This window comes from Pieris napi, chromosome 11 (assembly GCF_905475465.1).
Source record: "Pieris napi chromosome 11, ilPieNapi1.2, whole genome shotgun sequence".
NCBI classification, from domain to species: Eukaryota; Metazoa; Arthropoda; class Insecta; order Lepidoptera; family Pieridae; genus Pieris; species Pieris napi.
In genome coordinates, this window is record NC_062244.1 from 12,567,318 (window position 1) to 12,593,106 (window position 25,789).

At 35.9% G+C, this 25,789-nt stretch overlaps 2 protein-coding genes across 3 annotated transcripts; one reads left to right on the top strand and one right to left on the bottom strand.

Annotated features, from left to right (window-relative positions):
- Window positions 1-2: 2 nt before the first annotated feature.
- LOC125053591 lies at window positions 3-2,184 on the bottom strand. The gene is made up of 6 exons (XM_047655010.1): window positions 1,867-2,184; window positions 1,582-1,785; window positions 1,322-1,506; window positions 1,110-1,236; window positions 310-506; window positions 3-241 (listed from the first exon to the last, which is right to left on the bottom strand). Exons 2-6 carry the CDS (start codon window positions 1,780-1,782, stop codon window positions 187-189), a joined length of 765 nt encoding a protein of 254 aa, XP_047510966.1. The 5' UTR covers window positions 1,783-1,785; window positions 1,867-2,184; the 3' UTR covers window positions 3-186.
- Window positions 2,185-4,058: 1,874 nt separating this feature from the next.
- Window positions 4,059-25,666, top strand: LOC125054177 (clustered mitochondria protein homolog). 2 transcript variants are annotated; one of them, XM_047655916.1, is made up of 25 exons: window positions 4,059-4,120; window positions 4,910-5,061; window positions 11,532-11,738; window positions 11,957-12,549; window positions 12,800-12,961; window positions 13,323-13,476; window positions 13,693-13,826; window positions 13,910-14,046; window positions 14,379-14,608; window positions 15,929-16,065; window positions 16,217-16,411; window positions 17,021-17,233; window positions 17,636-17,810; window positions 18,181-18,286; window positions 18,416-18,753; window positions 19,332-19,534; window positions 19,616-19,822; window positions 20,091-20,318; window positions 20,393-20,475; window positions 20,625-20,754; window positions 21,586-21,858; window positions 22,275-22,400; window positions 22,563-22,778; window positions 22,848-23,059; window positions 23,303-25,666. In XM_047655916.1, exons 2-25 carry the CDS (start codon window positions 4,941-4,943, stop codon window positions 23,421-23,423), a joined length of 4,701 nt encoding a protein of 1,566 aa, XP_047511872.1. In that variant the 5' UTR covers window positions 4,059-4,120; window positions 4,910-4,940; the 3' UTR covers window positions 23,424-25,666. The 2 variants fall into 2 exon arrangements, with proteins under 2 accessions (XP_047511872.1, XP_047511871.1); XM_047655915.1 differs by lacking the exon at window positions 4,059-4,120 and having other exon boundaries at window positions 4,413-5,061.
- Window positions 25,667-25,789: the final 123 nt, after the last annotated feature.

Here is a 25,789-nt window from a genome sequence, read left to right on the forward strand (position 1 = left end):
CGGATTTTTTAATTTTTATTTAACTCTACAGTTAGATCTTAATGTGATACTGGACAGAGTTAACATTGTTGAAAAGTACAATGTTATTGAGTTTCTATCATTGTATACAAGTCTTATGTAGATTGTTATCCATTGTATTAGTTTAATTCGAAGAAAAACAATTTCCATCGAATTTAAAATATAATGTTAATCAAACCATTCTTCAACAATTGGTGATGTTTCCAATACATCATTAGATTCACTGAAACAATAAATCATATTATCATATTTAAATTTATAAATAAAATTTCCAATGTATAGTTTTTTTACCTGTCAAGAGATGGATCATTGCTAAACATTTCTGTTGGCACTGTAGGTGGAGCACGCTCAGGCAAAAGTTTCAGAAATGTTTGACGTGATTGTAAATGACGTTCCACTTCTTCAGGTGTCATATGACCGTCACTGTTATTAAGGCCAAATCCAAGTCCAGGTGATGCCTTAGCCATCATATTGGAATTACCTTGATGCTGAAACAATGTCATAAGTACCAAATAATGGATGTAGTTTATTTATGTAAAGTATTAAATATAATCATTTCTTCTACTATGTAATTTTGACTATAGATTCTAGTCACTCTAAATTTACTAAAAAAAAACTTTCAAATCATGCAACAGCAACAATGGTGTTATACCTATGAAATGTATTCTTTGATCACTGATAGATACATACAAAACTGTGTCATAAAACATGAGTAATAAAAACTACCAAAGCGTGCATGTAAAATTTAACTATAGTTTTATTTTTCAGAACAAGAAACCAAAATTAAAAAGTAAAAGGGTTAAAATATATCTTTGAGTGGCAAAAAATAATAAAATTTTTAATAAATAGGTAACAATCATTTTGACTCATTTAATGGAAATATTAACATGAAGCATTTAGCTTTTAAAAATACGCACTAGTTAAAACTATAACAAAATTGGTATTCTTGGAATACATAAATACTTAGGAGTCTAATACTAAAGAATATATTTCACTAATCAGACATAAACCTCAAGGACTAGAAGTAACTTCATAGTTTTACCACCTATCATCAGTTAAAACATTTCTTAGGCATATCATTTTTGTCTTACAGGATTATTGATATTTGTAGTTTTTTTAGATACAGCTCTTTTCCTTTTGATATTACTATTGATACTTTTGTTAATTGGTGATGGTGTTGTTAGAGGAGCTTGACTTATATTTGCTTCCATTTTCTTCCTAGAATTTAAAATTTATATTTAGGTATAACTGAATATACTCATTAGTAAATACATGATTATTATTCATAACATTAAACTTTTACCATTTTGATCCATCTGTGTTAGTACAACTTGTGTCATCTGAAGATTCTGTATCTTCACTTTCTGATGAACTACTGTCTGGCTTTTCATACTGTAATAATCTGTCTAATAGAAAAGACCGATCTCTTGTTACCTTTAATAATCGTTTTTGGCTTGATCGTAGGGCATCTTGAAAACATTCATTTTCCTGCAAAATATTAACAGGGAAAATTTAAAACGAAGTCAATGACTGCTAAAAATATCAATTTGCTCAAAAACATACATATATTAGATATTTTAATTTCTTTTTAAGAGTTAAGTATTGTGCTCGATAATTAGGTTCGTTCTCCGGATCACTGCTACTGTCACTAGAATAGTCTTTATTTGATTCTGCTTGAGAAGTATCAGCCACTGCACTATTTACACTTGCTTCTTCATTAGCTTGCATATTGGCTATTGAGCGGCAGTACCACCCATCAAGCATTTTCTGCAAAGAGTCATAGCTTATAATTATGGATTTGGATCGGTTTTTAACGAAAGTAGTTCCTAAAAATGTATTGGTTGGTACCTTCGGAAAATTTTCGGACGCCAGTTTTGTTGAATATTAGCTAAATGGTACAGTAAGTTTTTTCTATATTTTTTTCTTTTAAATAGAATTATTAAATGTACTTCATATTCTTAGAATTAAGAATATACTAAAAATAACTAAACCTATTCAGAATTGATTGTTTTATAAAATTGATATCCGATCTTCCAATTTCCATTCAATTGATTTTTATTTTTAACACAGACTAAAGACTACAGAGTTTAGACTTTTGGAATGTTTAGCCGACTTCAAAAAACCAAAGGTGGAGGAATCACATAATTGATTTTTTAAAATTACTTCTTATTAAAAAAAATTTATAACGAAGTAATTTATTATTTAATTAACACAGTTCAAGTTATATTATGTATCTGTGAATTGTCACTATCTTATATTGAACACATGAAATATTCAATGACATTTAACAATATTCATCAATTTCAGCTAAAAGGGAAAAAAACTTTCGATTATTTGACGGTCACTGGTAGAGCCTGCATATCCATATGAATTCTGAACAAAACGATACGAGATGAACTGAACAAATGTAGCGCCCACCAATAATTTTAGTGTTGTGGTATTTGTAGCTACTAAATATTGTTTGTTGCGCTGTAGGGTTTTTTGATTTTGATATGGGTATTTCTGTACCATCTATTATCACTCTGGTAGCTGGATGATATAGCTTAAATAAATCTAGCATATAATAACAGCTAACCAGTGAGCGACTAAGCCAAATATCTATTTTTTCCATAATTCATAAACAAAATTTACCCACGTAACAAATATATTCTCAACAGCAGTAGCAGACTAATGCCAATAAATTTTGCCATCTCAAAATCAGGTTTATTTCTTTGTAATTTAACTAACATCAAAAGAAATTGATCCATTCCACTGATGTTAATGACTTGGCTGACCCTATAATTTTATTATTACGGTACTTGCTGTGGTAGTGGGTTTCTTCCATACGAAAACAGTTGGAAATTGGAATTGCAGTCTTTTTCAAATGCGCAGCGAGGTATTTTTGGAGAAAAAAAAGTTTTACCTTGTGTTATAATAATAAAGTAGGGGATTTGACGTTTGTTTGCATTTGTTATGGGTCAAGCGATACCAGCGTTACTAGTGGCAAAGTTTGGTAGTTTTCTCCTCCATTTTATATAGCTTGTAGTTAAAATAGGTTTATTTTTTGTTTGATATTTTGTTTAGCTATTTGACTATGTTTTCGAACCCTTTAAGTTAAGTTAAAAGTCACTATTTACAGATTTAAGAAACTATGGACAATACTAATTACTGTAGGTTTCCGCGAGATATTTGCTTCCGGAAATAAGTTACGAAATTGATTGTTGTCAATATTAATATTTTATTGACTTTGTTATATTTTAAATATGTTAAAAATATTTTTTTTTGTTTCAAAAATTGTAAATATGTATTACAATATTGTATATTAAATTGATATTATAATCTATGATCTATCTCTTGTCTGCCATCAATTACGGAGGCGGTATCAAAATATGGTCAGCGATAGGTGTACAAAACTTTAATATTTTGCTCTCATATGCGGCGTTCCCACGAGGCGTTAATCACGACAGTCAACCACGCTTTCGTGAAATACACTTCTGTGTGAACGCATAGGCGTTAAACTTGATTTCGTGAGGAACGGCGCACGACACAAGCGTGGATAGATCAAACGTGTTTGATTTTCAGTCGTGATATACCGTTCGTGAAGCCAAGATGTCGTCACAACAACGTGGAATTAAGTTTAACGACAGTGAAACTACGCGTTTTTTGGAGTTATATTCTATGGAAAAGGTGTTATATGATCCAAGTTTGGAGGAATACCGTGATAGAGATTTATATATCGATGTTTTGATAATGACTAAGTCGAAACACGAAGCGTGAACGGCACGAATACCCCCCAACCAACGTTTCATCAATTCACACTTTCGTGAGTGTCACGAACGACAGTTGACTAGCGTAGTTGACTGTCGTGATTAACGCTCCGTGGGAACGCCCCATTAGCATGAAGCATTTTTATTATATATAATATGGAAGGTCTAGCTTTTATTATCTGTATAAGATTTACAACGATTATAGTCGTCTGGATTTCGCAGACAATATGTCATTTTAAATATTTGACACAACAGTAGATGTTTGAACAGTTGATCTAGAAAAATAAAATTCTGTTAAACGAAATTGAGCTTTATCTGTTCCGCATGTGCTCTTTTAGCTGAGTGTGGTCGCGGTCGGTCAGTCGATGCCAGGGCTGCCAGATGTACGATTTAAATCGTACTTGTACGATTTTTTGTCATTTTTACTCATGTACGATCGCTAGACCAAGATCGTACAGACAATGTACGATTTTTCTGTACCTGGTAACATTTTGTAATGAAACGAATATATACTCCACCGGCAAGTATTATGTTCGAGGAATTTTCCAACAACCTAACGTATGCCTAGACCTTTTATGTCTAAAGACCCTTTTTTATATGAAGTTGTGTGCATTGTTACAAAACTTATTATTGTTCTCTTGTAAAGACTTGTATTGGAATTGTCAAACATCTGTTTTTCTCATCAGTCTCTAGCTCTAAGTGATTATGTTATCCTCTTTTGATCTGCATTTTGTCTTTAGTGTTTTTTGCGTTACTTCAATACGCTTAAGAAAGAATGGGTAGTGAAAATTAAGAAGAGTGACCTGCGCCAGGTACTCCAAAAAATAAATTAGCCAAAAGAGGAGAGCTTTCTACAACACAGGTCATAGAGGAACAAACACAGAGAAGTATCGTCCCGATCGGGAAAAATTTGATTTCCGGCCCGGTAAAAACCAATTTAAAGCCAGGTGGATTGTTTGTGACGTCGAAATGTTTTCAGAATATGGAGTTTTAAAGTTACACTCTTCAAGGCAAAGGCAGCCACTCATTTTAAATAAAAACTTTTCACTTTTATGTTGTACGATCTTTTCATTTCAAAATTTCCTTGATGTACGATTTTTTTGTAGTTGGTGTACGATCATGCGTTTTTTTCACCTGGCAGCCCTGGTCGATGCCGGATTAATTCCTCGTGTTGTTATGGCTCTTGGTGGTGAAGTGAATAACGACAATGCTTCGAGACTAGCCTCTCATAAAGTGAAAAAATGTCCAGTTAATAACAAAGTGAACGGTAAAAGTGCGGCCGAGAATGTGAACAAAGGTAAAGTTTTCTCTCTTCCCAAGTTATGTAACATCGCTCTAAGGTACTAAGTTAATTTTATTCTTAAATATATACGTACAAGGATTTCAATTATATTATAAGTCATGTGACTAGTACACATGTGATCAATCTATAAAAAATATAGTTGCAATTGTAGTCTTGTAATTAAAAACATTCGCACATACATACATATATTTTATTGCGGTAAATTCAATAATGTTTCCCTAAAAAATTTAATTTACTTAAATATAAAAAAATTAAGATACGCTATGATTTAATTAAATTTATCCAACATTACACAACATTAATTAATATTGCTAAAGATAATGTAAAATGCTAAAACCCGAAATTTTTTGTTGTAAACTAATATTAAATAGTAAATAAAATAAATAATTTGTAGAAAGAGCCCCTGAAGCTCAGAGATAATTTCTAGTTAATAGGTAGTTAGATACCACATATCTATCTGAATACTATGAAAAATTCAAATCATAATAATATCACCATTAAAATTATAAACATTACCTGTTTAAGGGTCAAAGCTCAGAGGTCATACAGAGATGGCTTTGGAAGAAGTTTTTTTGGAGAGGATGTGTTGTGTAGTATATAATATTATTCAAAAGTTAATTTGATGTAAAAGTGCATGTTTTTAAGTTGAAATCTTATGAGTATTTTGACTGATAAGTGTCTAGTTAGAATTTACTAAAAAAATATTTGAATTTATTTTTAGAAATAGTATTCTATTAGATTTGTTTTGACCACATGACTTGGTTAGTCAATAATTTTATCACATAATCAATTTTATAGATATGAAAATAACATGTGTATTGCATAAATTGGACACTAATAAAATTAAACTATTTCAAATAGTTGATCTATGAGCTAGGGTTATCTTTAACACTTATTTGGAGCATACATTAACATTATTATTGTCTCAATCTTTTGAAATTAATTAAAAAAGAAAAATTTATAATCTCTTTTCTAGGTGCAGTATAGGTTATACCTTGTCCTGTATTCTGTTAGATTTTTTATTTTCAGATTTAATTTAATTTTTTATTGAATAATACTGTCTGCCCTTATTTTTATTTTATTAAATTAAAATTCATACAAACAACTTTTTTTTAAAATATCTTTCTGATATAGATACCTCTCCTCTATAATGTACTTCAATATACATATTACACTTAATGTACAGGAAATTAATGTATAAAATTTCATAAAGAAAGAAAAACATAAGTAATTCATCATGTGTTGCTTGACATTATTTTTTGTCTCATCCTAATGAGACATAAAACATGTGTCCATCATGTGGAGGTAAAATTATATTTCTGTGACTTCTACTAAATATGTCCCATACTTTTCTATTTTGTTCTTGTTGGTCAGATTAAATATTTTTATCTACTACATTACTAATTTGTTATCAAAATACAGTTTTGTCACAATTAGGCAACCTATGTTCTAAATTAAAAAACTTTAATAGGGAAACTGAATTAATCATGTACAAAGAGGATAATTTTCATATAAAATAATTCTTCATTATGATATGTTTTAAATGTAATATTCTATGGTAAATTTTTATTACCATTAGTCGTACATAGTGATAGTTTATTTGATTCAATATAATATATCAAGATGGAAAAAATTGGATAACTTTGTGACAATTCACTGGTTAATTGTTATTGGTTTCAAAATTTAAAGGTTTATAATTATTCTAACTTAACATGTAGAATTGTGTTCTCATAATAACATAGTTTCAATTGACAGCTGATTTACTTGCCAATCAGTGTTGTCAATCATCAAGTGATCTTTGATTAATTACAAAGAAAACAACTCCAAATTGATCTATTCTTCCAGTGCAAATTTTCAGTGTAATGTACACTTGAATACAGTACGGCCATCCATAAAGCAACAGAAACATGAAAATAATTTTATAGTTTTTCGACAATTACATAATTCAACTCGTTAATTAAACTATTAGTATTTTGCCTAAAATGTTACAACACATTATGATGATCATGAGATTTTAAATTAAAATATATATAACTGCATTTATGGTTATTGTGTTGAAGCCATTCTATGGTACATACTGTGAATAGTAGCTTTGTATTAGTACTACTGCCACGATTTTATTTAATGTTCAAAATTAAAACGGGATTGACGACGACACGGCTGTACGTAAAAATGTTTGGCCCAAACTTTTTTGTCTCAGAATCGTTTTTTTTCCATGGTCGGACGCGTGTATTTTTAAATTTCATACTATTTCTATAACAATATGTATTCCATTTCCTTGGTAACAAACGTTTTCTTGTGACAGTCATGTGAATTCTTTTGTACAGTGTAATTGGCGAATGATAAAGAAAAAATTAAGGTTTTTCCGCAGGTTTAATTAGGAAATTGCAAGATAAAAGTTTACTTTAAGCATTCCATTAAATTTTATACGAAATTAATTATTTATAATACTTAATAATTGTTTTCCTTCTGATACTGACACAGGTTCCAATTTTAGAAGATAAAATAGGAATCAATTAAAAAAATTATCCTGTTAATGCTCGCATTGCAAAGTGTCATTATTATTTGGTCGTCTTTTTAGCCCTTTTATTGAACTAGGAAAACATATGTATTGTTATAGGACTCTTCGACGATAACCTTAAGTGACTACTTGACATTCCCTCGAATCCATAATGATTTACGTAAATAGTGGGGAAGCGGTTTGAAAACGTGTTATTTTGTCAACATACTGATAATTTTAAATATTGGTATCACAAAAGCCTTCCGTATTCCAACATAATATATGTATATAATGTTCTTTATTCTAAATAGTTACGGATACATTTATGCGTATAATTTGTAATTTTTCTCTACGATGCAACAATAATTTTTTGTCGGGATTCAAACCCGGCGATTGGATTGATGCTTTATAAAAGCAGTCCTTAGCAATACATGCAAACGACGGTCATGATGATAGTAAAGTACAAAGTTATTACTTTTTTATGGCTACTTTGTAGGTCGCTTGCTTACTTATGACTGGTTCTTGATTGATACTGAACGATAAGTCGAAACTGATAAGGTGTGATTTATTTTTTATAATGATAAAAAACTGTATCAAGGCAGGTTGTGGTTGTTTCTCACATGGAAACATGGCTGCAATATCTTTAGATATATCGTAGTATCACAGATAGACACTACGTATATTAATTAAATATTTTAATCAAAACCTATTTCTAAATGCCATTTGCTATACGTTTAAATCGCTGAAACGACTTGATAATCTAGTGGTAGGAGATGTATTAGTTACAAGGAAAAATGACATTTAATATTTCTGCACTTTGTTCTATGTATATATTCAATTTCATAATAATTATACACTATTGCAATTTTTAAATGATAGAATAAGTGTCAACAACCATGTACTTATATAAATATGTAATATTTACAATTCATGTGCTAATGGACCCAGTCGTGATACACTAATTTAATAGAAAAACCACATTTTGTAATATTTTAAACTGACCTAAAAAGAGTTCACTGTGTGTAGGTTTATTTAGAGCGTCTTCGTTTCAAGTTTCCTGAAGTCTCTAAAGGAAAACTCTATCGCACTAGACATATTTAAAGCTTTACTAGGGGTTTTAATCGTCCAACCACCCATAGTTGACCGGAAGAGGATGTAATCAATTAAAATTACTTAAGTGTTAAATGAAATGCTGTCATAGAGTTTTGTACGTAAATTACACAAGGTATTTTTTATTATCTAATAATCTAAACGAGCGTGTATCAATAGATCTAAATAATATGAACGATCTAACAAATATGTTATAAATTGTTCATTGTTCAAAAAAGGTTTGTTCCATTATTTGGTCTAAATCTATCATCTCATAGGTCACTAAGACTTCTTTCTCGCCATGTAATTATAACTTTATATTAAAGTTACCTAATCCACCTCTCGCACTGTATCCATCTGTCTGTAATGTAAAATATTCCGTTTCATTTTTAGTTAAAAACAAATTCTTTTATGTTCTTGAAAAAGGCTAAGTTATTTTTTAGTCTTACGCGTACTAGGAACCCTAGTTTGATACTTTGTAAACTGAAAGAGCTATAACAAAAGATAAGTGAACTTGAAAATTTTCATTCATTCAATATAATTGCGTTGAATTTACTTTTAAATGCAAGCGTCGGCTAACAGCCAACGTATTATTACGTAACATGATTTAGTTGGTTGCCATGCATTATTATTGCAGCAATGACCTTACCGTAGCGTTTTAGAATTTGTTTACAGGAGATCTTATTAGTAACCAGTGCGTCATGTATCAATGAATTGGTATCATATAAATAAGTTGTGGTCATTGTTGATGCTGCTAGGCGACGTAAGCGATAAATTACTTCTTGATTGTTGTGCGGTTGCATGATACTCTTAATTATAAATACACGTAAAACGTATTTATATATATTATTCTAACATTATTCCAACTTCAGCGGGGTACGTGACTAAAAATTTTCCTGGCTCTGTTACATATAAGTTTGGTTCAGTAAAAGACAACATTAGAAACTTAAATGAAATCGATGTTTATGATATTTTAATCAATATGACATCAGTAACAATGAGTTATTCAAAATGTCAGTCGTGTCAAAATTGTACTATAGCAAAATAGTTCTAATTTAAGTAAATCAAAATATGCGTAGTGCAATTCTTCGAAGATTCCGAATAAAAGGTCAAGGGAATAATTTTCCATAAGTTGCTAGAGGTTAAGTTTTCTGTGTTCGTCGCTGCGTGACAATAGTCGTTTCTCTTGCATAATTCATTGATTGGTCTCTTGTTCAGCCCGTCGTAGTCAACAATTGCTGTTTATCTAAATTTTAAATCAATGGCTCGTGTTTTGACGTCAATGCTTGCATTATGTCTTCTGTGAACTTCATCATAACCTCTACAACAAGAGTTATCTCTATCTAAAGATACTGTATTATAATTTTGCGGTCTTGATGCGATAAGTCATAGCTGGAAAATATCACTATTTTATTACAAGTAAAAATATTAATAGGCTGTTGCCCGCCAGACGAAGACTTTCAATCGAAGAGCCAATTGCGATGCTCGCCCAACTGATTGTTTTTCTGACAGACTAAATTTGATGGCTAGACTATAAAAACGAATCAGACGTATAGGTTGAAAGACAGAAAGAAGGGACATAATGTGCCCCAAACTCATGATGCTTATTATTTTAAAATTGTACGCTGAACGATAGCGTTCACACGCTAGAAAAAACCGTGTCAATGGCTGTTTATCGGAAATTTTGATTTAGTAGGTATCTCGAGGCGCAGGCGTCTTGCCTCTTATCTTGTTTGGTAAAGGCAACACAGATAAAATCAACATTTCAGCTCGTATCTTTCCGGAGCTTTATCAGTGTGTCACTTACGCATTTTAAAAATTTGGACATTATGCTGTATAATTATCTTATTAAGAATTCGTTTGTTTTAGTCTTATCAAACACACCTACGAAACTGTAGGCCTATATAGGTCACACACACATCCTTAAGGTATTATGTGATAGGGGTCTTCATGTATCGTAACGTCTCTGGTGTATGGTTGGACGAGTCGTTATGTTACGCAAATAATCATTGCGCTAAATACTTGTCTTCATACCATAATATCTTGTTCCACTTGATAACAGAACATTGTACTTTGACCAGTTTGAAATTTCTAAATAAAATATACGTCTACGATGAGCTTTATTGTGATTTCTATGTCTTATTGTTATCCACTTCTTATACACTTTAAGAACTTTTACCCAAATAATAAATGACATAAGAATTTGGTCCAGTTAGTAAGATATAAGTTTTATAATAAAACATAGAGATATTCACAAATGTGTACCTACCGACGAAGCATGAGGTTTTAGCATTGGTTTAAATAAAATCTATTCTATAATAAGTCTAAACTAATGTTAGTTGAGTTTGTGTAGCGTCTATTGTTGGCGGCATCTCGTTGCCGTCTATTATTGACTCTCCGCTGGAGATAGTTGGCGTTGCGCCAGCGCAGACCACGTGTTCAGTAGTCACGGGACGATACATGCGTGTTCGATTTCCCTAAGGCACCCGTTACCCATGCGTATTATGAACCGACCATTAATATTCATATGTATGCATGGGGCTATGAGCAGTACAATCGTTTGATCGAACATTGTAGCTACCCAGTTAACTCAAATTTTATTTAGACGGCGGTAATTTTTGGGTTTTAAAACATGTTATTTTTAAGTTGTTTAGTAATTTTTTATCGTATTTAATATAAATGCTATAAGCCTGTTTGAGTCTTCTAGTCCTTTAATTTTCCTTGTTCCTCCCTAGTCCTTTAAATTAATTTGATAGTTGTGTGACATCTTATGTCACTATGTTTTTTTTATGTTTTATGAGATTCACAACGGCGTAATGATTACATGCATGTATCTCCCAGCGCAATATTTATTAACCAATCTATTTCTCAACAGATAAATCTGAAAAGCAGTCAACAAAAATGACCAAGGAGTCAAGCACGAAGGCTGTATGCAGTAATGGTCACGCCAACACGCCGAATGGTCGTGCCGATGATGAGGGAGGTGGAGTTGCGACCCCACGCGTGTCCTACGCCGCCGCCACTAAGAAAGCCCTGTCACCTACTTCCAGTAATGCGCCTTTACAATTCCCGAATAATGAAGGTCTGTTAAAAATCACGCTATTCATTAATAAATAAGTTTCAAAGTTACCTGCCGAGCCTTCCTTCTTAACTTTCAAATGTTTTTGAACGCTTAGCATATGTTATTAAAATTATTAATCATAGGTATACAGATCTTACAGACAGATAAAAATACTTATTTAAACGTGAATACCACACATAAACATACAAAAGATTTAATATAGTATGTCTTTTATCTAGAATGCCAGAAATCTAAAAACAAGAACGAGAAATCAACACATGGAGATTCCCATGATGCGACAAAAGTCAATGGCGAGAAGACAATATCAAATGATAATATTTGTAAAAAAGATAAATTAGGTACCAAAGAACCAATAACAAATGGAACCAACACGACACATGTCAATGGTGATCCACAAAATAATCCACATTGTGATATTAGCAATAATAATACTAAAATAGTTTCTAATGGTATTTCTAACAGTGATTTGGATGAAACTAATTCTAGTAAGTCGAAAGAAAATATTATATCGGATGTAGTGCTAAACAATTCAGAAAATGGTATTAAAAAAGAAGTCGATAGCGCACTCGAAAATTCGGGAAATGAATCATCTGAAAAATGTGGAAATGACAAAAAAGATAAAGAGGTAAAAGCGGATACAGATAAAGCCAACGGTGAAGCGCAAAAAGTGGTTAACGGTGAAAAGGAAAGGGAATCGTCACCAAGTGAAGATGGCGACGAGAAGAAAGGAGATGCAGAGGTGGTGTTTATTCAAGATATGGGATTCACTGTCAAAATTATGAGCCCTGGCGCTGAACCGCTTGATATTCAGGTATGTTACACACATACACACATTTTCTATATTTTATGTTAAAGGAACTTTTCTATGTAGGTACGTATGTACCACATTCTGATTTTAAGCCATTACATTTTTTTAAATTCGCTTTTCAACCATCATAATGTAGAGTTAGTGCATCCTTCATAATTTTTCTTAGTAGACAAGATCTTTCGTGGCCCTCACACCGAAAATATTTTCGTTAAAAAAATCACAGTTTAACCAATAAAGAAAATTTGATTTTCAGGTGTCAAGTATGGAGCTGGTGCAAGAAATCCATCAAGTCCTAATGGATCGTGAAGATACGTGCCATCGCACCTGCTTTTCGCTTCAATTAGATGGCGTCACATTGGATAATTTCGCTGAATTGAAAAATATTGAAGGCTTGAAGGATGGTTCTGTTATTAAGGTGACTTATTTTTCACAAGAGGCAATTTGTATTTAATTTTAAGGTTAAAATATTAAGAATATCTTTTTATAGCGTCTTAAAGTTTTTGTCGAAAATGTTATCACTTTGTTCACACAAAATATATCGCAGAATGTTTTCCAACATTAATTCTTAATAATAATAGTAACATTGCAATCAAGAGAAATCGTTATGATCACATTAAAATGAAATTTGACAGTTGTACTTTAAAATTATTAGACCGCATAAAATAGCTCAGATGGCAAACTATTTAATTTACAATTGAATTAATTTAACGCTTCTTGCTGATCTTTGGATTTTTGAAAAAAAACTTGAAGAGATTTAAATCTATATTGTCTTCTAGGTCGTGGAAGAACCATATACAATGCGCGAGGCTCGAATCCACGTTCGCCACGTGAGAGATCTATTGAAGTCAATAGACTATGTGGATTCTTATGCTGGCCAGGAATGCAGTTCTTTGGCATTTTTAAATGTTGTCACTCAGGGAGATATTTTAGGTACAGTTTTATAAACGTGATCTCACTTTGTACCTATTTACAATCCTTGATTCTTCTAATAGCTATACTACTGATTCTATACAACATAACTTATAAATAATAGTAATAGACAAATTGATGTCTAAATTTACTTATAAAATCTAAAGGATATGTATTAAAAAAGATACTGAAATCTGATTAAGAAATTAAATTAAATAAAAATAATCGCAATTGCAGAAAAGAAAAAATCTCGACCTGAAAGTGTGGACTGTACGCCTCCAGACTATATAATGCCAGGTTCGACCGAGAGGCCTTTGCTGCCCTTGCATCCCGGACTCAACAAGGAAAACAAAGCCCCGCAGTGCCTTAAGGTAGGACCATAGACAAAAGATGATTGCATTGCCCTTCAATTTCCGTACTAGAAGTCAAATTAAAATTATTTTATCATATATAGGTTCTGACAACGTCAGGATGGAATCCCCCTCCCGGTCCTCGGAAGATGTGTGGAGATCTGCTTTATCTCCATGTGATGACTCTCGAGGACAGGCAGTTCCACATCACAGCCTGTCCCAGGGGATTCTACTTAAACCAGTAATTATTATTTTTATTATAAGCTATTGTAAAATTAAATAGTGTAGTAAAATAAATAACTCAAATTTTGATATATTATTATTATTATGTAGATAAATACAAGCAGCTTAATAAGCTGATGCACATGTATTTGCGAGTTTGAATAAATTATCAAACTTATTTTTAAAAGAGTTCAAAGAGGGTGCACTAATTACACTTTCCGGAAGACTGTTCCAGTCAGCTACTTGCCTTTGGAGAAAGTTCTTTAGGGAATTTGTATTATATTGAGTTTAAAAAAAAAAGTTTCCCTCGTTCTTGAAGACATTTTGGATTATGAGCAACGTGCCTTCCAGATCCACCGAAGAAGTGTTCAACCCGCGTCCGTCCACGCCGTCCCTGCTGTGTCACTCGCTCATAGAGCTGCTGAACATCGTGTCTCCGGCGTTCAAGAGGAACTTCGCCCTCGTCCAGAAGAAGCGTATGCAAAAGCACCCGTTCGAGAGAGTGGCCACGCCCTATCAAGTGTACCAATGGGCGTCGCCCATGCTCGACCACACCGTTGATGCCATCCGTGCCGAGGATAGTGAGTACTTTCACCACACATTACATAATTAGCGATGGATAGCGAGAGACAGATTAAATAAAGTAAAATTTAAAAAATAATAAAATATTTATTTTTTAATATAATAAAAAATTTATGCAAAATTCTGACTTACAATATAAACTTATACAATAACTACAACGCAATTAAACTGGCTTTATTATTACATTACTTTATATATACATAAATACTATTAATTGCTGTGTTAAGGTGACTTTCATAAAAACAAATTAACGGTTATGTCTACTAATTACAATAAATAATGAGGATCTTAAAATTCGAAATAGTATTATTTTATATTTATATGGTTACTTGAATAGGCCGGCAACGTACTCGCGCGCCCTCTCGCATTGATTGTCCATGGGCGGCGGCTTAACAACTGGCGGGCCTCCTGCCCGTTTGCCCGTTTATCCTATAAAAAAAAACACATTTCAAGGCTTTGTTGAGTTAAGCTGTTTTTATAATTTAATGACATTTTTATCTTTCCCAAGCTACGTAACTGATTGTGCAGGCTATTTTACAATAATAAATACAAATAGAGCGAAGTGAAGTAATATTGATACAATGATTATTCCATAAAAAATATAATCTTCAAATGATATCGTGATAATGAGGTGTAATTAAATGACTCTTGCCATTATTTAAATTAATGTGTATAATTAACGTAGGTTGGTTGAGGTCCGGTGCACGTTCACCGGACTTTGAAAGTAGTTCAATGGAAAATATTTTATGGCTTAACTGTAATCCTGAATAATCTTTAGAATTAAATTCGATTCATAAATACATTATTTTGTAAATTCGTATGCGTTATTAATATTTCTCGATTATAAATCCTGATTCCATTTTATAAATATTAATTTAAAAAAAGCATTTTAAACACGAGAATTTACTTGAGGCAGTAAAGATTTGCCTTGAGCTAATCCATAATCTTGCACGTTAATCTTAACCAATACTATAAAAGAATTTCCTTACATTTCTATTTTTAAATACAGTGTAAACTGTTTACAACGTCATGGGTTATAACGAAAAAATGTCTATAACGTACAAATGAGTTAAGTTTTTCGTTTAACCCAATACCTATACATTAATTCTTGTGTCCCTATAAAGAAACCTCTCTATAACGAATAAAATACTCGGTCCCTTGAAGTTCGTTATAAAGAGTTTACACTGTATAAGACTTGAAACACTCTTCTGTGAACGCTTTATTCAATTTATTCGCAGAAAGACAATGTACTAATGCTTGATATTCTAATTGAAACACGTGTGTGTTACGTGTGGTTGATGAGAGGTTTTCGTGTGTAGCGTTCTCTTCTAAACTGGGATACGAAGAGCACATCCCGGGGCAGACTCGCGATTGGAACGAAGAGCTGCAAACCACACGCGAATTGCCTCGCGCCACTCTTCCCGAGAGATTACTTCGCGAACGGGCCATTTTCAAGGTTCGTAACGGGATAGAGCCAGAAATCGCTATACTAAATGATTTTCATGTTGACATTCAGATCCATAGATCACATTTTCTAGATTGGAGTTTATATTCACATATTCATTGTTTAGTGTTTGTACAGATTAGTACATAGTATATTTGTTTAGGTGCATAGCGACTTCGTAGCTGCAGCCACTCGAGGGGCGATGGCGGTGGTGGACGGTAACGTGATGGCCATCAACCCGGGGGAAGAGCCGAAGATGCAAATGTTCATATGGAACAATATATTCTTCTCTCTCGGATTCGACGTCCGTGACCATTACAAGGACCTCGGAGGAGACGCAGCCGCCTTTGTTGCGCCGGTAGGTGTTTCATTTCTAAAAGTGAAGTTCGAATAGTAAAAGTTCATTAGTAAAATCACATTTGCTCATATCTGTCTAGTAACTTAAACGACTTCAGGTTCTAAAATGAATAAATTAAAATCCTACTCCTGCTTGCACTAGCAAACTTTTCATTGACACAAACTTAATTAACACTAAGCAGCTCTAACCAACTTCCATTTAAGATTTAAAAAATTACTTCGATCCCACACGTATACGTATACGTAGTCGGCATAACACTAATTATATACATGTAGCTAAAATCATAACAGAACTTATTTCGGAGCGAGTCCTTACAACAGCTTGCCTCTGAGATACGAGAAATAGTAGCAGTGAACCAGTTTAATGCCTGCAAAGTTTTTTTGTAGATAGACTAATGCAGTAACAGCGTACGACGGTGGCGTGACATGTTTTACTTTTTATATTTTTTTTCTAATGTATGTTTTTAATGAGAATAAACTTCTTTGAACTTAAATAATTGTAAAATTAACCATATTTTAGTGAGCAATGTGCCTTTGATATAAAAGAACCTTTGCGCTCTTGGTAAAACTCACTCACTCGTCTATATATAAAACGTATTGAACTTTGCAGCGCAATGACCTGCAAGGGGTCCGCGTGTACAGCGCCGTGGACACCAACGGCCTCCACACGCTGGGCACCGTCGTGGTGGACTACCGAGGCTACAGGGTGACGGCGCAGTCCATCATTCCCGGTATTCTGGAGAAGGAGCAAGAGCAGAGTGTTGTCTATGGCAGCATCGACTTCGGGACGACGGTCTTGTCGCACCCGAAGTATATGGAATTGGTGAGTTTTTATTTTGGACCTACTTTTATTAATTTTGGACCTTAAATTATAAGAAAATGATGCCAATTAATCGCGTTATAATCCGATAAAATATTATTATTACATCTTATCGTGATGAATAATTTAAGCTTTTTTTAAAGCAATTCGTATCATAGAAAAATTGGTTTTCTAATGTTTTTAAAATCCACTCGAGTTTGGGTCCTTCAAGAAAAGAGCGTACCAATTATTAAAAGGCTGGCAACGTACTTGCGAGCCTTCTGGCTATGTGATTGGGCGGCAGTATCACTTAACGTCAGGAGAGCCTGTTGTTCGTCGTCTTGACGTCGCACGTCTTGATTCTTTATTAGTAGTATGTGTATAGGCTATAAATATATAATAATCGTGTAATGCACCTTCGAATAGCTGAGCAAAGCCGGCCAGCAGTTGAAGATCATGCCGCACTCGGTGATCAGCGCCAACGGCGACACGGTGGAACTCTGCTCGAGCGTGGAGTGCAAGGGCATCATCGGGAACGACGGACGACATTACATCCTCGACTTGCTGAGGACGTTCCCGCCGGACGTCAATTTCCTGCAGTGTACGTATCTTTGTATCTAGATACGGCAAATCTTCAAAAATATAGCAGTGTTTGCTTATCCCTGGGGTGGTGGACCTATATATACGTACTTTCTTTCTATATGCGCATTTAACATTTGTTCGATCTGTGAAGGAAACGTCGTGAGGAAACCGACTTGCCTTAGACTCAAAAATTCGACTGCGTGTGTCAGGCAAAGAAGGTTTATCTCCTACTTGTCTATTAGAAATGATTTCGGAACAGAAACATATATCTTCTGAGAGATCTAGACCTAAAAGGTTGTAGCGCCATTGGTAAAATCGTCAAAAATTGTAAAGCTCTAAAGGAAATCTAATCTGAAGCAGTTTTTAATTTGACTAAATAACCTTTGCAGTGGACGATGACGAACTGAGAGAGGACATCAAGTCCATGGGCTTCCCGATCATTCACAAGCACAAACTGTGTTGCCTCCGACAGGAGTTAGTCGATAGTTTTGTCGAGTGAGTATCTCCTATTATTCAGTTATTTTCACCTATCTTACCAATTTTCATTCTCTTCGTGAATATTGTGTGTGTTGTTGGCAAACTTTTGTGAGTAAAATAAAATAAGTTTCTTGTGAAACTTTTCAGGGCTCGTTACTTTATGTTCATTCGTTACGCCGCGTTTCACTTGCAACAGCTGAGTGCGAAACGCAAAGCGACCGAACAGAAGTCGATCGAAGCTAACGCTGATAAGAAAGAGAATGAGACTGAGAAAAAAGACGGCAAGGGCCAAGAGAAGGAGAAGAAAAAGGATAAGAAGAAGAAAGAGGAAAAGGTAGAGAAGGCAGAGAAGGAGGAGAAGGAAACGGAGAATAGTGAAGAGTTGCTGGATGAGACATTGTCGGAGATCGATACAGATGTCGCGAAGAAGATTGTCGAAAGTATTACCGATTCATTTTCGGGTGGGGACAAACAGGAGAGTGACTGTACGTTGTGTTATTTTTATATTTTTCGAATATCAATATTTTTTGTATTGTTATATTTCTGACCTTGATATATCCAGTCGACTCTCTATAATTTAATAAATTCAATGTTAATTGGTCCTTTCGGCAATTTGAACTTGAATGAATGAAAAAGTGCTCGTCAACATGCAATAATTTGAAGTCTGGGCTTCCCTACTTTCTATAATTTGAGGTGTTTATAATGCACAGAATTGTTTTTAAAATTCTTTGGTCAATGATAGAATATAATCACTCACTCAAAAAAATATTAGGGACTTTTCTAAATAAACATTTGTGAATAATTGGAATTATAAATCACGAAAATTTATAGAACTCTTATGTACTTGAGTACGTGGGAACGTGGTTATATAAACGCTTGTTATTATACTACTAAGAGTTCAGGTAGTTTGAAATATATCTCAGGTCCCTTGAGTTTCAAATTATCGAGTGTCGACTGTATATGAGTTACTTAATTATACGAATTACTATAAATGATCAAAGAGATCGTAAAATATGGTAATTTTATGAATGTCCTTAAATTTTAAAAAAAATTTACGTTTTAGCCGGTGAAAGATCCCGGGCGGTGGTGGCGGCGGCTGCCCGCGCCGTGGCTTCACTCAAGGAATCCGAGTTCGACGTTCGGTTCAACCCCGATGTGTATTCCGCGGGAATCAAACACGCGGCTACGCCCGAACTGCTCGCTAAGCAGCGACATCTGGTCAAGGAGGCTGCGGCTTTCCTGCTCACTACTCAGATACCGGCATTCGTATGTTCTACTATTTGTTTTAAATAGATTTGAAAGGAATAAAAAAGATAACGGCGTCATTCATCGACGGTGTAATTCCAGGTGCGCGAGTGTCTGGAGCACTCCTCGGCCCCCATGGACGGAGCGGGGCTGACGGAAGCCCTCCACGCCCGCGGCATCAACGTGCGCTACTTGGGCCGAGTGACGATGGCGCTTCGCCCCCACGCCTCGCTCGCCTACCTGCACTCCATCGCCCTCGCCGAGCTCATCCTGCGCGCCGCCAAGCACATTTACACCACGTACCTGCAGGTTTGTTTTGATCGAATGCTATTGTTTTCTTTAAACGTCGCTAATTTATTTATTACAGAAATATCTACATACATGCCAATACGATAATGTCGAGAAAAATTAAATATAATAAAGTATATATATATAATATTAAATACATTATATACACAATATCGCTACTGTGTATTCACTTTGAGAACATATAAATATGTCGATAGTGTCGGAGACGAATTTTGAATTATGTCTTAAATGCGACTATTGTATGAATATTCACGCGCCATCTGAATAGGACTGCGAGGCAATGTCGACGGGCGCGTGCGTGGCGCACTTCCTGAACTGCCTCGTGGGCGGCTGCCCCAGCCCCGCGCTGTCGCCCCCCGACTGCCCCTGCCCCCGCTCCACCCGCCCGCGGCGCCGCGCCCGCCACCGCCACCGCGCCGCCACGCCCTCGCCGGCGCCGCACTGGCACGCCCTCACGCCCGCGCACCTCTTCGCGCAGATCCAGCAGGAGCTCAAGGTGGGTGACGATAGCGACTCACTCATCTCCCTTTATTCCTCAACCACTCTCTCAATATTTTCAATCGTCCACAGGCCTACTGGGGTTTCGAATTAACCGCTGAAAGCATGGACGCGGTCATACAGAAATATGGATTCCAAAAAATATCACTCCTCAGGTACGTCACATAATTGATATTACAGTAAAGCCCCCTATAACGCGTTTCCGTATAACGCAGTCCTATCGCGTTATAGGAAAGGAGTGTTACTGTGATGATCCTGATAAGATGTTTGTACAAATGAATAATTGTTAATTTGTCCCTTCCAGGTCGTTCGCCCTCAAAGTGGGACTCCAGATAATGCTCAAGGAATACGACTTCGATAACAGAAACAAGACGACCTTCACGTCGGCAGACATCATGAACATATTCCCGGTGGTGAAGCACATCAACCCTAGGGTGAGTGCTGTTTTTCATAATGTGACAAATGATTGACTATTAGTGCTATAGAATTTTTTTTTCTTTTAATTATTGAACATGAAAATTATAATTAAATATTCATAATTTCAAAAACCAGCCACAAAGCTTCTCCAGACAAGATGGCGTCCCTGTGACGTATCATGCTTGTAAACAAACGACAAGATTTTTACGTGTTAATTGTCATTCTTAAATTATACGTATTTCTGGCTGTATGGCTTTTCCCTTATACATATTTCGATTAGAAACAGTCTTCGAAAATTGGAAGTTGAAAGTAGGAAATTAATCTCCAAGACAGTATTAGAATGAGACAGGCGAAGATATTATTGACAAGCATGCTCCTTTATCCTTGATTTCAAGTGACTGACGTATAAAAGTAACTATATTTATTTACTTCTTAAAACTTATACTGTCAGATACAATTCTCGAAGTACAAATACAAATTAATTATAGAAACGAAGAACAATAAAGCGAGCTTTTTTATCTTTGTTATTAACTTAACATTTCATCCGCATCCATTTGATGGCTCTTCTGGTGAAGTCTGTCACGGTCCACTCCACAAGACACTTTCTTTTGCGAATTAGCGAACTGTGAATGTAGAACTGGATGACCTCCAATTGTTTAAAAAAAGAGAATACTCCTCCCTCAAAGTCCATGAGAAAATGGGTGTCCATGAGCTGCGATCATTGCCCTTTTCGGGCGGCTCGTAGGCTCATTTGCCCCCTATCCTTGGGAATTCGAATTGAACTTCACAATGCACAATTTTAAGTAATCTAACGGCCATAACTCCTAGCTTTCCTTTGCTTCGAACAGGCCTCGGACGCGTACAACTTCTACACCACCGGGCAGAACAAGATCCAAGCCGGAGCCGTCTCCGAGGGCCACGAGCTGATCGCCGAAGCCCTGAACCTGCTCAACAACGTGTACGGGGCCATGCACGGGGAGATTGCGCAATGCCTTCGTATGGTCGCCAGACTCTGCTACGTCACCGGCGAACACAGGGACGCCATGGCCTATCAGCAGAAGGCCGTCTTGATGTCGGAGCGGGTCAACGGGATCGATCACCCTTACACCATCACCGAATATGTGAGTGATGAGTCAAGTCAAATTATTTATTTCAATTAGACCACCTAAAATGGCACTTTTGAACGTCAAATAAAATATAAAGAAGATTCTAGTTGCCCCTTCCAAAAGGTAGTTTCGTGTGGAGAAGAATGGGCAAGAAACTCCACACTTACTCTTTTAAAATAGGTTAAATGAGACAATGTACTCGTAGAATAAAACTACTACACTAAAATTGGCACAAAGTATTACTACAGTATTTACTTACAAATTAAGCGATGCAGCGAGAGTTTTAAAACTAATTTGAGGCTTGGAGAATGTTCAAATTTTATTAAAATAAAAATATTTTTGACTCTAAAATTTCTTCACAAAACTTTGTTCTTAGAAAAGCTAAAATTTATCTCGTTTTTACGATCACTTCTGAATTTGTGAAATTGCAGTCCCACCTGGCCCTATATTGCTTCGCGAACGGGCAAGTGAGCACCGCCCTGAAGTTGCTCTACCGAGCTCGCTATTTGGCCCTGCTCATCTGCGGAGAGAACCACCCGGAGATGGCGCTGCTCGATGTGAGTTCTTTAGCCTTATTTTCTGAACGGGGGCTAAATAAATAGTACTAACAAGGAAGGTATAAATACTTGTATATACCTAAAAACTAAAATTAAATATCAGATACAAATTAGAAATATAATTTGATGCTTTTAACAAAGTGTGATTTTTCGCTACCGCAGAGCAACATCGCCCTAATCCTGCACGCGGTGGGCGAGTACGAGCTCTCGCTGCGCTTCGCGGAACGTGCGCTGCGGGTGACGAACGCGACGCACGGCGCCAAGTCCCTCAAAGCGGCCGTCGCCCGACATCTCGTGGCTCGCACGCTCTCGTGCTTGGCCGACTTCAGGGCCGCGCTCGCGCACGAGAAGGAGACCTACACCATTTACAAGACTCTGGTGAGTGTTCCGCGAGAGGTTTGATCCACGCGAGAGTTCACGTTCTGACCGACCGACCGACTCCCGCAGCTGGGCGAGAAGCACGAGAAGACGCGCGAGTCGTCCGAGTGCCTGCGCCACCTCACGCAGCAGGCCGTGGTCGTGCAGAAGCGCCTGGCGGAGCTCAAGCCGCTTCAGCACTCCCACCCGCATCCTCCGCCCCTGCACGTGCAGCCCCCGGCCATGGCCTCCGTCATCGACATGCTCAACCTCATCAACGGCATCCTCTTCGTGCAGATCAGGTGAGCCTTCATCCCGGTCGACGAGGGTCTTCGCCGACCCCGATGGCGACCTTCTAAGTTTAATATTGTGACCTTTCAAAATCCATGCAACCTGATCGATCATCCTTCGAAAGCAAAAATAAACCGGACCACTTAACATATCTTTACGTTCCCGTCGGGAACCTTTAGTGGACAATTGGAAAATTGACTATTTGAACTTTCTACTACTTAAGCAGAAATAGTAATTTTTCAAAAAAACTCCAGCCCTCAAGAAATCGAGCAGTTCAAGGCAGAGATAGAGAAGAGGCAGCTGAAGGACCTGCCCATTCCGGGCCTCGACGAGCTCGCCGACGCGACTCCGGAGGCGAAGGCGTCCGACAGTTGAATCGCCTTTCGTAGCAATAACTCGGCTCGGTGAGAACCCCTGCGTCTGTTTAATCCATTTTATTTGTGGCGACTCAAAATCTTATTCGTGATAAGGTCGTGATTGACTATTTTTAAACCACAATTTGTGGATACAAAACTCACGTATACGTTTTATCATAACGTAAACACAATTTGATAGTGCTTTAGTTGAAAGACTGCAGTCGATTCAGCTTTTTAAATATGAATGGCAAGTTTGAGGGTATTTCGCTAATGAAAATCTTGATAATCCGGCAATTTCGGTTTAAACGTAAAGGAACGTGTTCGTTCCCGATGCTATGTAGAAATCCGAGTTGAGTTACTGTTGACGATGTGGGATAGCGGTGGACTCTGCGATTAGTGTGGTTCACAGTTAATTTTAACTCTATATTTTATATTGCTTTGAGGCTCGAATTGTTGCATCCCGGGCGAGTGTCGGGACGAGATTCATCGACTTCACGACTACCGCGATTGTTGAAAATTGCACTTTGGACATGAAAATGTCCTATTTTAAGCGACATGCGTTTCGTTCAATCGATTGAAATCATCAGTGTGCAATATTTATTTTGTTTATTCGATGAAACTTGTAATTTCACGTTTGATAGGGATTGTGAGGGAACGACTGTTTTTTTAATATGCGGTGTGAATGCGAAAGTATGGCTCATGGATGGTGATTGTTATCAGTATTCGCATGCAGGCTTTTGAAAATACTGTAGACTCAATGTGACGATCTGAAAAACATATTTTTGTAATTCAAAATAAACGCCCTTCTCGATTGAGTTATATTTTTAATGAATTTTGGCCAAAGATCGATCGATTCCCGTATTTACGAACAGTGTGAGGCAATCGAACAGAGATGAATTCGAGTCCTCGAGCGCAAGCAATTGACGATATTGTTCCTTATTATCTATGAATGTATGCCGTAGTGAATAGTGTGCTAAGGTTTGATGTAGATTTTTTTGTTAGACAAATTTTGAGAAAATTAATTTGATCAAATATAATTAAGTGTTATTTTGTAAATCGCATTGTGCAATAGTGTCGACGCACGAGCGTTAGATTCGGTCTGTTCGGCAATAGCCTCCTCGCAGTCACTGACACACAGTAGTGCAATTTTCTGTAGTGATAATAGCAATAAGTTTCGGTTGTGATCCCGAGAAAGTGCGCGTCGCTGTAACGCTACCCGGTACTGGTGCTACTGCCAAAATATCACACGTCCGAGGGCGCGTGGCCGCGTCCTACCCTCTTTTTGCGATAACATTGCTTTTATATTCATCGTTGCCACTTTGTTTACCTCACCTATTTGATGGGAAACCAAAATTTACAGCAAAAATTACTATTACGGTAAACTTAAAATTGATGCCATCAAGTAAGTCAGCTCATAGCTTAATGTAGGGTAGTGTTGCGGCCACGAACTTGGATCATTACATATAATTAATAAATTGTTATCACCGAGCGATGGTATTTGTTTTTTTGGGGAAGTGTGGATGCCGATAGTTGGTAGAGAATCGATTATATTGTAATTGAAATGTAACCGATGAAAGTTTTGTCGCCGAGTGGGGTGATCACGCGGCGAGCACCAAACAAATACTGCCTTAACAATTCGTTTAGTTCCGATATTAGCGTAGTTAGTGCCATACGTGTAGTGAGAATAAGTTTTTTATTAATATTTCTGTTAGTCTGTGATATGGTGTAATCGTCGAGTGACTCGCCTTAACGAAGCGATGGAGCTTTTCGCTCGTGATTGATACGCTTTACTACGTTAAATTAATCGATTAAAGGTCTATAATATGTATTCGTGTGCTGTGACAAATATAATGTATCACAACAATATGTAGAATTTTAATGAATTTCATGCTTCGTGTGTGCAGCACAAAACTGGTCATCAATTAAACGAAATGGTTTGTTTTATATTAATTTTAATTTGTTATACACAAATGGTTGTTATTTTATAATATATTTGTTTCTCTTGCGTTTGAGACTCTGCCAACTGCGTTGTGTAATTCTTGTCGTAACGGAGGAAGGTTCGAAGCTATAGCGATGCGCATCGTGTGGTGTCCGCAGTTGAGTGGTCTTAGATTAGCTGGTTCCGAAGATAGGTGTAAGGAGTTGTCGTTACGTGCCTAAACTTACAATAATCTTGTTGTTGTTACATTTCTTTAACAATATGACGATCATGTAAATACGAACAACGCTGTTCGTACTCAATAAAATTCGTTTTTAAATTAATCTTGTTTTAATTATACGAGGTATACGATACACTTAGATATGAAAGTTTTAAGAAGCGCTCCGTGGTCGTTATTAAAAAGCACGGACCTGCATAGTTCGAAATTCTTGTATTTTGGATCAAAT

Bases quoted from the DNA above. Each gene is read 5' to 3' on its own strand.
- LOC125053591 (XM_047655010.1), bottom strand. From the start codon at position 1,782: ATGCTTGATGGGTGGTACTGCCGCTCAATAGCCAATATGCAAGCTAAT. The intron at 1,237-1,321 runs GTAAAAGTTTAA...TTTAAATTCTAG, and splicing joins AACACAGATGGATCAAAATG to GAAGAAAATGGAAGCAAATA. The intron at 242-309 runs GTAAAAAAACTA...TTATTGTTTCAG, and splicing joins AATGATCCATCTCTTGACAG to TGAATCTAATGATGTATTGG.
- LOC125054177 (XM_047655915.1), top strand. From the start codon at position 4,734: ATGTTTTCAGAATATGGAGTTTTAAAGTTACACTCTTCAAGGCAAAGG. The intron at 12,550-12,799 runs GTATGTTACACA...TTTGATTTTCAG, and splicing joins CTGAACCGCTTGATATTCAG to GTGTCAAGTATGGAGCTGGT. The intron at 12,962-13,322 runs GTGACTTATTTT...ATTGTCTTCTAG, and splicing joins AGGATGGTTCTGTTATTAAG to GTCGTGGAAGAACCATATAC.